The 17569-nt window shown below is 40.8% G+C and overlaps 1 protein-coding gene across 11 annotated transcripts in view; it reads right to left on the reverse strand.

Moving 5' to 3' along the window:
- PXYLP1 (2-phosphoxylose phosphatase 1) overlaps positions 1-17569 on the reverse strand; it is a 112747-nt gene that overhangs the window by 12109 nt on the left and 83069 nt on the right. For 8 of the 11 annotated variants that reach the window (XM_086754990.1, XM_086754987.1, XM_086754989.1 and 5 more), the window contains 2 exons: positions 5048-5209; positions 4010-4136 (listed from right to left, as the gene is read on the reverse strand). In XM_086754990.1, coding sequence (XP_086611116.1) covers positions 4010-4136; positions 5048-5209 — 289 coding nt within the window. Of the gene's footprint in view, positions 1-4009; positions 4137-5047; positions 5210-8187; positions 8221-9123; positions 9237-10732; positions 10781-14238; positions 14269-14706; positions 14817-17569 lie in introns of those variants that run through there. The other 3 variants (XM_086754986.1, XM_086754996.1, XM_086754997.1) reach the window with 3 other exon arrangements.

The following is a 17569-nucleotide window of genomic DNA, read 5'->3' on the forward strand; positions in this document are numbered from 1 at the left end:
GAGGCACAGAGGTGAGGCTGACTGGCCTGTAGTTGCCTGGGTCCTTGTTCCCCTTTTTAAAAATGGGGTTATATTACACCTTTCCCAGTCATGAGGAACCTCACCAGACTGCTACAACTTGTCAAATATGATAGCGAGCGGCTTGGCCACTTCATCCACCAGTTCCCTCAGGACCCATGGATGCATCTCATCAGGTCCCATGGACTTGTGCACCTTCAGGTTCCTTAGATAGTCTCGAACCTGCTCTTCTGCTACAGTGGACAGTTCTTCATTCTCCCTGTCCCTGCTTTTGCCTTCTGCGACTTGGGCGATGTGGCTAGAGCCCTCGCCAGTGATGACTGATGCAAAAAAAAAAAAAAAAATCATTAAGTACTTCAGCCTTCTCCATGTCCCAGGTCTCCTGCTTCCTTCTGGAGAGGGCCCACATTCTCCCTGGTCTTCCTTTTATCCACCATGTACCTAAAGAAGCTTTTCTTGTTGCCCTTCATGTCCCTGGACAGATTTATTTCTGTCAGGGCTTTAGCCTTCCTTACCTGACCCCTGACCACTCGGACAATCTGTATGTATTCCTCCCAGGCTACCTGTCCTTGCTTCCACCCTCTGTAGGCTTCCTTTTTGTTTTTCAGTTGGTCCAGGAGCTCCTTGCTCATCCATGCAGGCCTCCTGGCGTTTTCACTTAATTTCCTCTTTGTTGGGATGCATCACTCCTGAGCTTGAAGGAGGTGATCCTTGCATATTAACGAACTTTCTTGGGCTCCTCTTCCCTCTAGGGCTTTATTCCATGGTACTTGGCCCAGCAGATCCCTGAAGAGCCCAAGTCCACTCTCCTGAAGTCCAGGGTAGAGAGCTTGCTGCGTGCCCTCCTCACTGCCCTAAGGACCTTGAACTCCACCATCATGGAGTCATGGCTGCCAAGGCTGCCCTTGAGCTCCACATTCCCCACCAGCTCCTTGTTGGTGCAAACAAGGTCCAGCACCTCTCCTCATTGGCTCCTCTGTCCTTTGCAGCAGGAAGTTATCCTTTGGCCAGGAGATTCTATTTTACATAAACTTTGTTCTCAAGGAGACAAGCTCCTTTTGGTTCTCCAGTCATTTTTAATGTCTGTGAACGGCAGTGGATGTATCATCTATGCATCGATGTTCTAATGCTTCATAACTCAGTGAGAGCCAAGGGTACCCACACTGCTGGCCTCCTCACACCCCGACACTATGCCCTCTTAACTGCTTGACTTGGTCAAGCAGTTGGCAGTGTCAAAAGCTGCACTACTTGCCTTGTATGAATAGATTTCCTGACTCCAAGGCATCCATGTTGTATTCCTGGCCTGAAACTGAAGTGGAAATAGCTGTAAAAGCTTCTCTGACAAATACAAAGCTAAGGTCTCGTGTGGCACTGTAATATGGAGAAATACAGCTGCTCATCCGACATTGTCACTTGCAGTTAACATCTTTGCAATAGAACTCTCTCCCATACACTCTAACGTGACAGATATTGAGCAAGATCAGAAAATCAGAGCCTTTAAGAACTCCAAAAGTAATCTAGATCATATTTCTTTACTTAGTATTTCATGCTGAAAATAATCTCACCCCTTAGAGGCAGGTCATTAAAAGTGTTATCGTAGCTATTAGCAAATGATTCATTTTTCATCTTGTTAAAGAAATTAATTACCCACTCAACTCCATGCCAGACATATCTGGAGTTTGGTCTCCTGTCTGCTATCTCAGCGCTGCACTTCTAATTTCAGAAAGCCAGCTGGCTTGCAGCGGGCACAGAACATGGTTGGGGTCGGGCATCTCTCAAAGAACTTAAACTTCTCGTGGAGGATGTTAGATAAGACCATTGAATGCCACTTCTTGACAAAAAATAAGCATTTTAGTGAAAGTTGAAGTATGACTACAGAAAAGAAGCAGCCAACATGATAGCAGAGGACAGGTTTGTTTAAAAAAAAGAAGGTCTCAGACCGCTATCACTTCTACAACTCATTCAGTGTAGTCAGAAAATCAGTCTTTTTCCTCTGTTTAGAGGAAGAAAATAGTAAGTTTTCCTCGGTTTAAATCTACATACAAAATGCAGGCAGATAGATAGGGTAGCCTGAATACAACGTAGGAGCTCCTAAGACTGTTTCCTACGACACACAGATGGGCTAAAACTGATGATGGTTTCCCGCTTCCACAGGGTTACCCCAACCACCACAGCAGTAGCTTGATTCAGTAATAAATGTTACTTTTCAACATCTCATGCCAGAATAGCATTACAACACTGACTACAACTAAAAACAGCATTGCAAGACTTGCAAATTCCAGGATGTTTACTAATAACAAGGGCAGTTTCTTTTATGCAGCCTGGCATCTGAAAAGAAAAGCCACATATTTCAGCTTTCTTCAGAGAAAGGTCCATTTTCTGATTGTTTTCTGGCAGCCTCTGTGCCCACTACTGTACGTATCCAGTTAGCAAGCCTCTCTAATCAAGCTTCCTATCACCTTTCGAAGTATGAGATGAAGCTACACTCAATAATTAGTTTCAGGTATTCTTTCATATCACTTCAGCGTATTTTAGCAACATTCCTATGCAATATTACTACCACATTTGGTTTTGAATATACTGGAGCCAGAAACTGATGCAGGACAAGATATGAAAATTGGTTCATTTTTTTTTTCAATGGAATTGCCATAGACTATCTAATCATAAACCTAAACATGCACCATATCCATCTCCTTCAGAGAGAATCTTTTGATAAAAGTCCACTGAGGAAAAGCTGAAAGGACAGAGTATTTCAGATATAAAAGATCAAATCATAAATGCTACCGGTGACAGGAAACTACTAAACTTGCGGCGCACGGCCCATGAATCTATCCAAACAAGAAACATGCATTTGATATATCAGAGTCAGAAAGGCACTTTCAGTCTGCCGTTAACACTTTCATTGTGACAGAGTAAAGCCACTTCTGAATAATTCCACCCCAGAAAAGCAAGGCCATCATCTCTTTGAAGACAGAGGAGGTTCCACGTTGTTCTGGAAGAAGGTATTTACAGTATACCTACACTGCCTTGGATGCCAGTAGATTAGGAGACCTATGTCTCTTCTCTGAGGAAGATATGCAGCTACGCAGAGCAAATGCAGCCCTCAGTCGCCGAAATCTCCACACCTGACACTGCTGAGCGGGCAGCAGCGTAACGCTGCAGGTTTGCCTAGAGGTTTTGCTAACACATCTGGTTGTTTTAACTGTAAATATTCAGTAGGTTCACTAGAAAGTCCTCTGTTGGGGAAAAAAAAGAAATAATACCACAGATCCTACTTAAAAGGAGAAAACCCACATGTAATTGAGCAAGCTAGGACAAAGGTTGGTGATTTACATCATCCCTGCTTTTTTCTACACCAGGCTTCATCTTTATCAATGAGTAAACTCTGAACAAGAAAGGAAGGTTCTTCCACAATGAAGAGAGGCAATTCAGACTGTACCTACAGCTCAATCTGGTTCAGGTATGATGACAAGGATCAGCAAGCTACAAAGACAAGATGTTAGAGAGAAGCACGCTATACTGAAACAGAAATGTAAATGATGTCTTAGCAGCTGTCACACATAAAAAACTTATGTGTGACAGTTTTAAAACATAAATACCAGTTTGACCAGCTGAGACCTTTTTGTTTTCACACAAAAGGAAGCACGCTTAGCTGAAATGGAAGAGATATTCTCAAACACTGCACTTATACTTTTTAAATGTGTAGAAGCTTATCTAAGTGGAATGGTAACTTAAATATTCAATTAAGTAGCTTTTGCTTTTTACAGAAATACCAATAATTTCTTCTTGTCTGAACTGGTAGGAGATAATAGTTCCTGTTTCAAAGGAAATACTGTACACCAATGTAGGGCTTTTTTTTTTAATTTGCCACAATATACAAACATTAGAAGTGACAACGTACCTCAAACTGCTGAAATTGTTTCCCGAAGAGGAACAAAATAATTATGAAGCAAAACACACACTTAATAATGATAAAAGCCAAGAATTGTACCTGCTAGGCAGCAACATACAGTCAATGTCAGGCCTCTTTGTCTTGGGAATGGCGTAGAGCGGATACCTATCTCCATGGCGAATCAACACTTGAACTGACACTAGCTTAAAATAATGAGGTGCATGACCTAAAGCGAAAGGGGAGGAAAAAAAAAACCAAAACAAAACAAACCATAAAAAGTTAAGTGAATGCTATGTAAATGTTTCCCTTGCACACTTTTTCTTAAAGAAAAAAAAGCAGGTATAATTGGCTTGATAGTTTCAGTGTTGCAATGAAAGAAAACCCCCAGAAGAAATAATAACTTATTGTTCCAAGAAAGATTTCACTTTAAATTACAAGACAACCTGTACAAGACTCAGGTGCTTAGCACATTCTCCATCGTAGATCTAAAGTCCAGAAACCATACAAGACATTATTCAAGCACTGTTCTCCACCAACACGATAAGGCTGCCCTACTCTTATGATGCCTCTTTTCCAGACCTCTATCACAGTGATGGATTTTGCAGCATGTCTGATTTGGAGCTTTTGGATATATTCATTTGTAATTTATTTTATACACATTAGTAGGATATGCTAATGAGTGAATTCATTCAGACTTGCTGCTGCAGCTGCTATAGGGTGAAGAATGCAAACATGTCTTTAGCTGACTATGTCTAGTGGTTTGGAGTTCCAAAATTAATTAATTCTGGTTGGGTTTTTTTCAGAATTCCAAGTCAACTGTTTTTCAGAAGTTAATAATATAATTTGCAAAGCAGTTCATTTGTAATAAGCATTATAATTCAAATATTAAATATCTGTATCACTCCCACCCCTTTCAATTTTAGGCCTCCAGTTGACCATTGTCTAGAAACAGAATCACTTCCAAAAATCAAAACAACAGAAAGGGTACAAAGTGAAGGAAAGAACAGAATATTTTGAATTATTTAAAATAATCACCAGCTGGTGTTTGCTGCACCTTCTCCAAGCACCAAAGAACTGACAATGCACAAAGTTATCATTTCCAATGAGAGCATGTAGAAGGAACTAAACAAAGCTTACCTTCCATGCTGCGTTCAGCAATGGTGGGAATATTGCAGTAAACATGAGCTTCATACACAGGATCTATCACAGGAGGCTCCGTCAGCAAATCGGGCATTATTCTCTTGCGGCTTTTCGGATTCAAACCATCTTCCCTGATGGGGTTTACTGGGATTAAATGCACTGAAAGATACAAAACATAAGGTACAACTTTATTTTTTAAAGGGAAAAAAAAAAAAAAAGTCATAGTCCTGTACATCCTTGAACCCTCCTAAAAGTAATTATGCACAAAGACTATGGTTTCCATGCAAGGATGCCACTCTACAGACTAGATGTTTGTTGTGAATTTTTCATGATTTACATAGGCAAGAAGGCATCCCCAGAGACCCAGAGAGCTCTTTCGCAAAGTCAACACTTGGCTAAGACTGCAGAAATACATCTGGATGGAGAATAACTTTGCCTTTTGCAGTCTTCTTGGAGCTGCTTTTTCTGCCAGTCCCTCATGAAGCTCTCAGAGCATGAACAGGTAGAAAAGGGCCACCACAGGCCCAGTTGTTTCTCATCATTTTAACTTAAAAACTGCTGGTGAAGGACATCCGCAAAAGACACAGCACAGTTATGATGACGGTACTACAAACCACTGGGAAAACAAAGTAGTCATGATCGAAGGGACAGGATTGTCCACTATTTTCCTTAATCCCTGTCCTTACAAGGCTACATTGCCAGTCTTAAATAGTCTGACTTATCTAAATAAGTATTTAGATATAAAAATCACACAAAAAGTATTTGTTGAAATGTAACTGAGATTACCACCAAAAAGCATTAAATACAAAGAAATGCAGTTAACACTTACACACAGCAGGGGAGTTACCAGAAATACCACCGCTAAATCTTCCGACACGTTGAAGCATGCTGAAGCATATCTGAATTTAAAGGCCAAAGTTGTATTGACAATGTCTCTTTACCTTGTCTTCATCTGAAAGCACTAGTTAATTTACAAGCCTTACAAGGCTACACTTGTAACAACAAATGCTCACATTATTTTTTTTCTTTTAATATTTTCTGGTATTTGAACAGGGGCAGATTTAGAGGTGAAAACAAAGTGGAAAGGTGTTCGTATTTTTACCCCATTAGTCTTCTACAGTGAGAGAAAAAAAAAAAGAAAAAAAAAAAGAAAGAAAAGATGAGAGAATAAATTTCAAAGCAGAACTTTACTAACTCTTCTGGGTCAGTTCCTCAGTTGCATCTTGACTCCCAGTCCTAATTTTAGAGGCAAATTTGTTCTCCAACAGACAGTTGTGCAGACAAAGAAAAGCAATGAAGACGGCAAACTGAAGTGAAACATACAGAGATTTTAAGAGCACGTAGCCGTTAATATAACACAGACTCTTCATTCTTACACTACAATACACTCCTTGAAATATTTTCATGTGGTTTCTCTTTGTCAAACCCAGAATCCAAGCATTTTCCATGCCCTTGCTGGTGCTGTTGACATGGCCAATACCCACAAGGAGCAGGGATGTGAAACTTTTCCTTAAGCTGTTGCAGATTTTGCATACGACTGCGCTTGGTGAGAATATTAAACTGTAATTTTTACTTTGGCCACTTAAACTGCAGAGCTCAGTTGCCATTCCAGCATTTATTTATCAGATTCATTTTTTTAGCTCCTTCCACGCTAAGACTCACATTATCGTGTGAAATTACAAACCACGGACCAAGAAACTCCAGCAGTAACACAGCGCCTTGGCAATACCTACCAGAGGTTAATAACTCTGGTTTGAAGAGGGCTTGCAGCAAATTTGTATTTGGGCTCTAAATCCCAAACCTAAGAATGTGTTATAGCAGTTGCTGGAGTCTGCAAATAAACAGCATTACAGGACAGTAGTTGCCTGAAGAGTATGAAAGGGAAGTTGCAGGAGTTGTGTTATACTGGTCAAGTCTCCCAGCCAGAAAAGCTTAGGAGCAACAACTTTCAGCTTTCTGTTAACAATTTTCTCTAGAGCAACCCACAACATTGCTATCGCTCCCTCACTAACTATTGTTAGCGCCCCACATATTTATGATGGTTTCTCCTTTCTCCTTCCCCTTTCATTTCAAATGTTTGGGCTTCATGCTCACTTGCTGTCTTCATTTATTTGGGTTCCTAGCTGTCAAGTCCTTCTTCACATGCCTCATCCTCTCCAGCTCCCTGCTGCACAGAAGGCTCAATTTGTCCCTCCATTTTGGTACCCTTTATACCACATAAAGCATTATTTGAAGCTCTTTGAAGAGCTGTCTGTCCCTCTATATCCAAATACTTCATTACTGGAAGTCTTCCTTCGCAGTGTCAATCTCACTTCGGTCTCCCAGGTGGGTTTTCTGGTTTGTATGTAACCAGCAAACCTACAAAGAGTATTGGGCTGATACAGCTCTGAGGAGAAAAGGGGAAAAAAAAATTAAAAGAGGGGAAAAAAAGAAAAAGGGAAGAGGAAAGAAAAAAAAGGGGGGGGGGGGGAGAAAAAAAGGAAAAAAAAAGGGAAAAAGGGGAAAAAAAGAGGAAAAAAGAAAAAGGGAAAAAAAGGAAAGAAAAAGTCCCTCATACGGAGCTGAAATTCATCTTTTCTCCAAACTCTGTTCTGCTCTTTCAGCTGTAAGTCATTCTAAAAATGGAGTTCTGTTATGTAGCTTTCACACGACGTTTCATAGCCTAGCAGTATTCTCTACGACTTGCTGTATTAGCTCAGTAATGCACACTTGCCCAAGACAGAAGTCTGCCAGTGTGTATACAGCCCCACTTACACCTCTCATGGAGGGAGTTGCTGAACAGGGTTTTTACACTGCTGTGTCTTTTAAAGCTGACGTTTTACACGGTAGGAATACTACAATTTAAAACAGAAATGAAACAGATTATTTTGGTGTGCACGTGCATAATAAAATAGATCTGAAACAACTTTGGTGATCCAACTGGAAACTTTGCCAAACACTGAAACTGTAAAGAATACCACATATTATTATTATTATAGAGGTAGTTTGACAACAAAAAGGGAAAGAAAAAGTACTTTATTTCCCAACATTCATAAACTTATTTTTAAAACAAAAAAAAATACATTAAATTTGCAAAAGTTATATCTAGAAAAAAAAAAAAAGCAGAAGGCTTACAGAAACAATAAAATGAAAGATACCTCAATGCAACTCTGCTCAGTGTCCCACCAAGTTAAAATTGTTTGAAACATGAAGTAAAACTAAACACATGGGCCGGTATCAGACAAAAGCAAGACTGGATGGAAAAAAAACCAGCAAATGCTGTCCTGTGAGAGACAGAGGGGTACTGGTCACCCCGTGGAATAGCTAAATACTGCTGTAGAGTAACTCCTTGAGGAATTTTTGCAGCTCCAAACTGAAATATCGTTTTTTTTAAGTTGACACAATTCAAAGGAAATAAAATCCAAACCCCGATACTAAGTTTAATTAAACAAAAAACCTCCAGTAATTTTTATTTTAAATCTAAGGAACCTGAAGACCCAATTTGAAAACAAAGTTAAAAGTTTAACTAAGAAATGTCTTTATGAACAAAACCAATGGCATCTGAAATATTATGCCATATGTTTTTATCTTCCACGTACATTAAATATGACCTATTTAAAGAGTAAGAAGCTAATTCGTCTGACTTCCACACCCCTCCAGTTCCTGAATGCCACAAAATACATGAAAAAGGACAAATACTAGACAAGCAGTTTCTAAGTGAAAGAGAGAATTGGTCAGAAGTGCTTTCACTGTAACGACTGTAACTATGACCACATAGCAACTAATCCCCTCTGGAAGAATGTCAAGTTTATCAAATCAGCTATTGTACTCAGAAGCCCAAGCAGGGAGCCATTCTGATAGGAATTAGGGCTACAAAACTGACATGAATTTGTCAGAATTCAGTACAGCAGAAAAACAAACACAAAGCAAAGTGCAGTCCACGGAGAAGAAACAACAGATTAAATGCTCAATTGCTCCGTTACCAGTTCCTCTCCCTCCTGCAGTCCTAGTTTCAGCTTGAAAAACAAAAAGTAGCACCAATGTTTACCAAGAAGAAAAAGATTTACCCATGAAAAACAATCACCAGCATTTACCTGAAACCAGAAAGATCGGCAACAAAACCATTTTCCACTTCTGTTTCCCCTTGTAGCTCCAACCAGCCTGCGAAGCAACAGCGCAAGCAGCCATGTTCGTCTCAATTTTCTGACTAAACATAGACCTGAAGTTTTCATCTTTTAGAAGACAGAAGGTTCTTTCAGCCCCATGCAAACATACTATTTAAAACAGTCACATGGAAATGAAGCCACACAGCAGAAATGCAAAAAAAAAAAAACCAAACCCCACGGTAGGTAACCTTAGGCTAACGGCAAAGGAAAAGAGGAAAAGCAAATGCGCATGTCAGAGAGCACAAAAAGTTATTTATTTATCCCTTCTACACATTTTTTTTTCCTCCTCCCCTTTCTACTCCTAGCACAGAGTAGACACTCAGGCTGTGGAAATTTTGATGATGAATATACAGACTTCTCTTCTAGTTCCACTCTCTCTGAAAAAAAATGGAAGCTGGAAAGGAGAAGTGTAGGGAAGAACAACCAGAAAGAGGCAGGAATGCTTCAAAACAATGGAGATGGAGGGGAAAAAGGTGAAGATGTGTGCAGCAAGAGAAACAATCTGGGAAAAATAGATAAGGTGCACATGGGCTGAAGAGCAGGTAGTGCAGCTCTGAAGGCCCACCTCCCTTTTAGATGTCACTTCGACAGCTCTGCTTGGATTACGAACGCAGACTCGGACTCGGACACCAACGAAGTTCAAATACACCTGTGTGACACACCATCCACACTTTCTCATTTTATTCTTTTTTGTACGGCTTAAATAAAGGCTTTGGGAGTCTCAGAGGTGTTGCCAGTTAGGGCCTTCACCCCTACAATCACCAATGTGCTGTATTTGAGTGCTGAGTAATCACACAAACAAAAAAGGCTTATTAGCCTCACATCGGTCAAACTATCAAGTGCTGTTAAGAAAAACAACCATTAAAATCTTTACAAAGGCTTTCTAAGCCTGTGATCATAAGCTTCTAAGCTTGAGATTTTATATTTATATAAAATATAAATGGCACTACTAAATTTTTACTTAAGTTTGTCTTAAATTTTCATGGTCTTTTAATTTATTAAGAATGTAAAGTTTAATTAAAAAAAAAAACCCAGTAATTTTTATTTTAAATCAATCAACCACTGCCCTTTCTACTGCTGAGCAGGCTCCAAGCCTCAAGGTTTTCTTCCCACCTTCATTAACCTAGAACAGCAACAACAACAAGCTCTGCCTTGACAAGTCCCTGACAAGGCAAAGCAGGTTCCTTGGAGTGTAATTTCTCCGCAGCACTTCACACTAGCAATAGTATGTGTTTCACGGTCACGTAGGTAGAGCTTTCAGATTGCGACTGTAGCTGGGCAGCTGAGGTAAGCATTTCCCTTAAAAAAATTTCACTTAAAAATGCTATCAAACTACAGGACTGAAAATGGATGACCCAAAGTACGGATTTATCCACCTCATCAAGAAGCGGGCAGGAATTTCCAAGCTCACGGTATCCTCTGAGCAGTGAAACAGGAGCAAACGGCGAACAGAGACTGCTGATTCCCTTCCTCTACGTTTCTGAGAATTTGTAAACGTTCCGCGCTAGTGGTGAGTTACGTGCCCAGACACACATACCTGTTTGACATATATTCCGTTTCCGGGTTGCTGCTGTTTTTCCTCCTTCTATAAGACAGATCACAGCAATTCAGAGAATTGTCAAGGAGTCTGTTGACTTACAGCACAATCCTATTGCCAGCATCCTAGGTTTGAAGTTCTAAGACAGACTTTTTAAAATATTCAGGAAAAGTATTTATAAGTGGAGTTAAAAAAGCGCTGAAAAACGCTTGCTGTAGCAGCCTTGAATACATGCACTTCATGCTGCAGAACCACAGATTTCTGCAATAGCCCTCATTACGTGTTTTGACACCAGAAGTTAAAGCCCACTAGAACAGTCCTATTGATCCCAGCAGGTAGACACAGACATCTCCCTTCCTGCAGCAGAAATAGCGATTACTTTTGAAGACAACGAGGAATGCTGCAGCAGACTTGTGGAATGGGACATCGTATTTTCAATTGTTATGTATTAATGTTAACCTGCCAAGAGACATTGATTAAATTCACAAAGTTGGAGGTTTTTATCCATTTTGATGCAGTGATCCTTGTAGGGTAAATTCCTGCATTACCTGGGTCAATATTAGAAAATTGCTGCTTTAAAATTCTGTTCCTTAGTGTTATGTTTGTATTTCCTCATGTTCCTTAAACTACATCTTCTGTCTCAAAGTGATGACAGAAGTCCCATTTCCTTCTCAAGTTATTTCTTGTGATTTAATAAAGACAAGAGGTGGATTTCCCTTTTTTTTTTTTTATTTAATTCTTGCAGGTCCAGTCATCACAGAGCCTGAAGCACCAGTTCCCTGGCTGCCCTCCCTCCACAGGGGGAGCTCGGCCACGGTCAGTCTTCAACCCCAAACACGGTGGAGATGGAAGCAGGATAGGCAATGTGAGGAACCACTCTCCAACTAGAAAAACACTCTTGAGAAAATTGAATTAAGATATTGTAAACAGAATCATAGAATGGTTTGGGTGGGAAGTGGCCTTTCAAGGCCATCCAGTCCAACCCCCCTGCCAGGAGCAGGGACATCTCCAACCAGATCAGGTTGCTCAGAGCCCCATCCAACCTGGCCTGGAATGTTTCTAGGGATGGGACATTACAGATACTGTTTTTTTCATGGCCAAAGAGAGAACTTCAGCGCTGCCTCAATGGATCTTCAGGAAAAAAGCATTCTGCAGCCCCCGGGGGGAAGCTCAGCCCACTGTCATGCATGCCACACAACACCGTTTTTACAACCTTCACATATTTTTTGTCTATGAGAGGACAAGTGTCATTCAAATTAAAGTACATAGGTAATGACTATTCCTCAAACCTTCACCTGAAGCCTTGCTTCTTATTTTAACTATCCAAGACACAAGCAGCAGTCAATCACAGTCCCCAGCCGGGCAGAGCATCACTGAGCAAGCCCAGTACTCACCCCAGGAGCGGCAAAACCGAGACAGCAGCCTGCTCACTGGAGTGAGCGCATTCTTACCGGCTAGCGTTACTCCGTTTCAGCATTAAGTTATCATCATCAAGTTGACTGCTGCAAACCAGCCCAAGCCGCACACGCTGCCAATAAATACTTAAAAGGACAGGCGTTTCAGCTGCCCTTCAAAGGTTGTCAAAGATCTCATTAGAGGAAAAATTGCAGTAGAAAATACAACTAACAAGATCAATAGCTACAGCAACTTGCTATTATTCAGGTCACAGTGAAAATAAAACAACTGCTCTTTTGGGTTTGCCTGCCACATTTTCTCTGATATTCTTTGTAAGTTAAGGAAAATCATCTGTCTAAGGCTCAGACAGATCTATCTACTGGAAATAAGACATTTAAAGAATTGCTCCCTGAAGTTTCTATTTTCCACTCTTTTTTTCCAGTTCCTTAAGCTGTGATTAATTTTTTTTTTCAATAACTTCTCTGTTCTACAGGGCAATTTTCCCCCTAGAAGTCTCAGCCACTTTTAATTATTTAACTAAGTAAATAAAAATGCTGTTTCTCTGTTTAAAGTGTAGGAAAAACGGGTTTTCAGAAGCATCCTGTATATCGCAGGTTTACTGACAGAAACCGGAAACTCAGGAGGGCTCGGAGGTTGCAGATGTACTCAGCTATTTTGGTAGCAGTGAGATCTGACTGAGGAACAATGTGCGTGAGCTCTAAAATGTTTTGTGGGTCGGTTTGGGTCTTTTTTGTTTGTTTGCTTGCTTTTTTTTTTTTTGCTTTTTTTTTTTTTTTAACATGGGTGTTTTTGAGAAAACCTTGCTTATAGTAGGCTATAAGGAGAAAAAGAACCTAAAGATTTTACAGTGGTCTCCTGCCACGCACAAGCTCAAATACAACATAAGCTAAATTTCAGCTGAAGATGATGGAGATCTATAGATAGGCCCCAGTACGAGCTTGCACAACACAATCCCTTCCTTCTCCCTGGAACAATCATAACATGATTGTAGCTGCAACTTGTAAGTGCATCTTAACTTTACTAATCAATATTGGCGGAATTTTACTGCATAAAATGCAAACAAAAGCTTATTATTCAGTCTAACGCTAGCTGAGTTTTCAGTCTTCCTGGTTTTCAGATCCCTGAAGTTTTCCACTGGAGATGCAAATATCCATATGGACAATTGAGAACGAATGTAAATTGGCTGCTTTTTCCAGCTGTTTTTCACACTCTTGGTCAGAAATAGCCAAATCCCCTACTGCTTTCCAGGAGTGGGTCAAGGCCTATTTGCCTGTTTCTTGGGTCCCAAATTCAGAACTTCTTTAAAGATTTTCCTCATCCTGGGTCAATTGCCAAAAGTAGCCTTCTACCCACAGAGCCATCACGAGCAGGTATTGACCCTTATTCCTTATCAGATGCGTGGGGAAAGGTCAGATTGCCTTGTCTGTGCATTCACATTCAAAAATAAACAGAACAACTACACATGACCGCCACACATGGCAGTTCTACCAGCTTTAAACAACTCACACCAGGATTTCTGAGAACAACTTTCTTATTTCCCGCTGCGTTAGCTGCATGCTTTGCTGATTTTTTTTTTTACAGGGGCCCAATCTGACTTCCACAAGGAAAACAAATGAAAATAAATGTTAGGAAAATCTTTTTTTTGCACCACAGCACAACACGGCAGGCCTCGTAGTGTTATGTTTTTGAGACCAAATTTAATCAGACACATTAAATTTACAAAGGGTGCTTGCATTTATTGAGTCCAGATGTGGCTCTGAAAAGAGCTTTATAGTTTTAAGAATTCCCCCCTCCCAATTGTCTTTTCCATTGACAATTCAGCAGGGCATATGGCACTGCTCAAATAGCTTCCAGGATTTTCAGCTTGACAGCAGTAACACAGCAATACTGACTGCATGGCTGAGCGTTTTCAAGGTCTGGAGAACAGAGTCATTTTCCACTTCTCCCAAAGTGAAAAACTACTCTCTACTTTTTTTTCTATTTTCCTACTACACTGAAACTCTACGTTAACATGGGACTTTTATTTCCATCAATTAAACGCATTCCTTTCTTTGAATTAAATATATATGCATAATAAAGCTCTTCCTTACCAGCTTCTCACCAATTCCCTCACTGCTTGGCTCGCCAGTCGATTTGAAGGGGGTGGCAGAGGTTCCTACTAGACATCTAGACAAGCAGACAGATTTCCTGCTCTATAAACACGTTACTCAGTCAGATATTGCTCATCCTTCAGGTTATTTAGCGACAAGATGCAAAAAAGCCCCACCACTTGGGAAGAAGCAGTTATGTAGGTCCCTCGCCCACCACAGGCTCGTTAGGATTCACAAACGAGAAGTGCTACAGAAACTGCACCACGATGCTCGAAATGAAGTCGTTCCTGTCGATGGCTGTGCAGAGCTGCCACGTTTCATCAGGCTGGGAGGTGACTCTGACTATATCAAGTCAGTGTCCTGAGGGCCACCGTACAAGGCTTAAGTATACAAAGACTAAGTAGGGGTTTTTTATGGCCTGAAAGCACGATTTTTGTAAATACCGTAGATCCAGCCATTGTTACTTACCTAACAAGATTCATGAGCGCTACAATATGATTTTAAAGCTCTGTCCTGGCTTCTGCCTACAGAACTCAGCAACTGGTAAATGAACTAATTCAGCCGAAGCGTCCTCCAACAGATTTTCACAACAGCTTTTGTCAGCTGTGTTCAGAAACTGTTGGCAGCTCTTCCCACTCCCACAGCATTGTCTCAAAATAAAGGTCATTACAAAGAGGTGGCTGCAGGACACAATACGCTGAATGCTACTGCCGTAATTTCCTGTGGGTGGTGACCTTTGTTTTTCCTTTTTGTCCTGTATATTTTTTGGCTCTCACAAATACTGGAGTGGGAAGCTGTGCAGCAGCGATTACATCATGACTGAAATAAAGACGCTTGGCAGATTTCACATGTGAACTGAACTCCAGCATAGAGGCCAACTCCACTAAGTGTTCAACACAGCAAAAGAAAACATGGCAAAAAGTATTTTCTCACGAACACGGACTGCAAAGCCTCTGGCTTCGGTGATCTTTTCATCTACAGCAGCTGAGAATGAAACAAAAATATGCCCCGTAGAGTTCCAGATAGTTGAACAGTTGCTCCTGTTCTGTTATCCAGCAATCTGTCGCTAGTGCTTTACATCTTTGACGAGGGCTCTCCACTGCCGAAGCAGGCGTGCTGCCCCACACTTATTCTTTAAGGAATTCACTTACCCTTGCTACTAAGCTCTCGCTCCTCAAATTGATAGGAAGAGGAAGTGTGCACAACTGTTTTTGATCATCCTAGATAAAATGGGCTTTAAAAGAGGGAATGATAGGAGCATAGAGTCATCCAGAGCTCCAAGTGCACGTTGCTGCCACTTTTTCTTAGGGCTCTCAGACAGCAGGGTTTTGAAATTCAAGTCAACTTTTCTTAAGGCATGTGCTGGAATATCCAGCTATTGAAACAGAAATTGTAAAATACATTGCTAAAACCACAGAAATAAAAGGATTTAAAAGCACACCTTTGCTCTGCCCACTACATCTTTGGAAGCGTTGGTCCCCTGGTTTTACAACACCAAGTCAGTGACTTCTTGGGCTGCAACAAATTCTGTACATCTGCTCACTGTTAAAAGCACATTTCTGCCACCTCTTGAGCTGCTTTCTGTACTTCTCAGCAGTATTTCTGTGTCTGCATGCCTGGGTCAGACACGGGAACCCCTCTTTCTCTCACAGGGCTACCACCCAAAAGGCAGGAGAACCCACCACGTCCACAGCTCAGCCACAGCCTCCACAAAGGCAGGGGGCACAAGCTGTTTAATATGTTAATATCATCAAACACAATCCACAGACATCTGGCACTTCTCAACATCGGTGTCCTTCCAAGATAAAAAGCCTGACGCATTCAAATCAATATTTTAACTACTGCATTAAATTAGCACCTTTCTGTTTCACATCTAATCCCAACTGCTTTCCGTCCGCGAGCTGACCTGCTCAGGGAAGTGATCCCAACACCATATGCCACCGCTTGCCCAAGCCAAGCCAGCTCACTTGTTTGTCCTTGTCAACACCAGGACACAGAATGCTGGCACGGATTTGCTAGCAGCAAACCCCAAACCAGCATATTTAATACAGGAGAGCTGGCAGATTTTTGTGCTGGGGAAGCCTGTAATGACAGATGCAGTCGTTAACCTCAGAAATTCAGAGCAGCTTTCTCTGGATCACAGAATTATTGACGTCTTTAGGACACTTGCCATAAACAAGCTTAGAGGAAGATGGTGAATCTTATTTCTTGTCTTCCTCCAGTATTAATGTGCACAGTTGCTAAGTCCAAAATTACACCACGTACCTAGGGTTTCCAGCTCTTTTAATCCATCCATCTCACAAAAATCATACAGGGAGATCACTTCCACTTTCCCAGACTTCATATTTCACTGCAGCAAGTCCGCAAAAGCCTCAGTCTTTTAAACACAAACTACTTAGACCCTACCTCATTAACAAATAAACCACAATGCCACTTAGTGTGTGCAAGCACTGCTTTTCTCTCAGTGAGTGAGCTTTGAAAATTTAAAAGGGAAGCGACTTCAGGAACAGAGGTTACTCTTATTTTTTTTTAAAAAAAAGCAAGAAAAAACTGCCTGCAGGCATTAAAATGTTCAAAATCAGTACAGCTTAAGAAATCTTATTAATCACAGAAGATACACAAGCCCAAGAACAGAACATTTTTCACAAGTCTTCACAGTCAAATGATGAGACACTTCGGATTGAATAAGTCACTGTATCATTTCAGCAATGAAAGCCCAGCAAAAGCACGGATAAAAGAACAAGACTGCTTGACAGATAAATTGCAAGAGGAAAATTAAGAGGAGGAAGAATAAACATGAACAACTATCTGAAGAATATTAAGTATATCTGAAAAAGATACATACAGGAGAAGGTGCAGGCACAAAGAAAACCACAGCTATCATCAAATCTAAAGTTTAAGCAGTTGTCCATGCTTTCCTGAAGACTGCACGTGGCCTGTAAACATTATACCCACTGATTTTAGGATAGTTTCCCTGGTACTCTCCAGTTGAGACTCTGTGTCTGCGCTCTGAACAAGGAGGGGATGGAGATTTGGGTTCGAACATTCCTTTGATGAAGACGCAGAACACAAATCTCAAACAAAGGACAGCAACCAATTAACGTATGAGGAATCCACTTGCAATTAACGGAGAGCATAATCCTAAAAGCTCTGGTAGAAATAAAGAAAGAAGGATAAAGCTAACACAGTGTGAACTGATTGCAAATTCTCAGAAAACTGTTCTAATATCGGAGCAGTCTGCAAAAGATTAACAAAAGATTTGTGCTAAAATAGAGCAGGGTGACAAGGCTGCTTTACCTTCTTGGCTTAGGACACCCGGGTTTTGTTTTGA

Source organism: Chlamydotis macqueenii, chromosome 9 (assembly GCF_036417535.1).
Source record: "Chlamydotis macqueenii isolate bChlMac1 chromosome 9, bChlMac1.mat, whole genome shotgun sequence".
Classification (NCBI taxonomy): Eukaryota; Metazoa; Chordata; class Aves; order Otidiformes; family Otididae; genus Chlamydotis; species Chlamydotis macqueenii.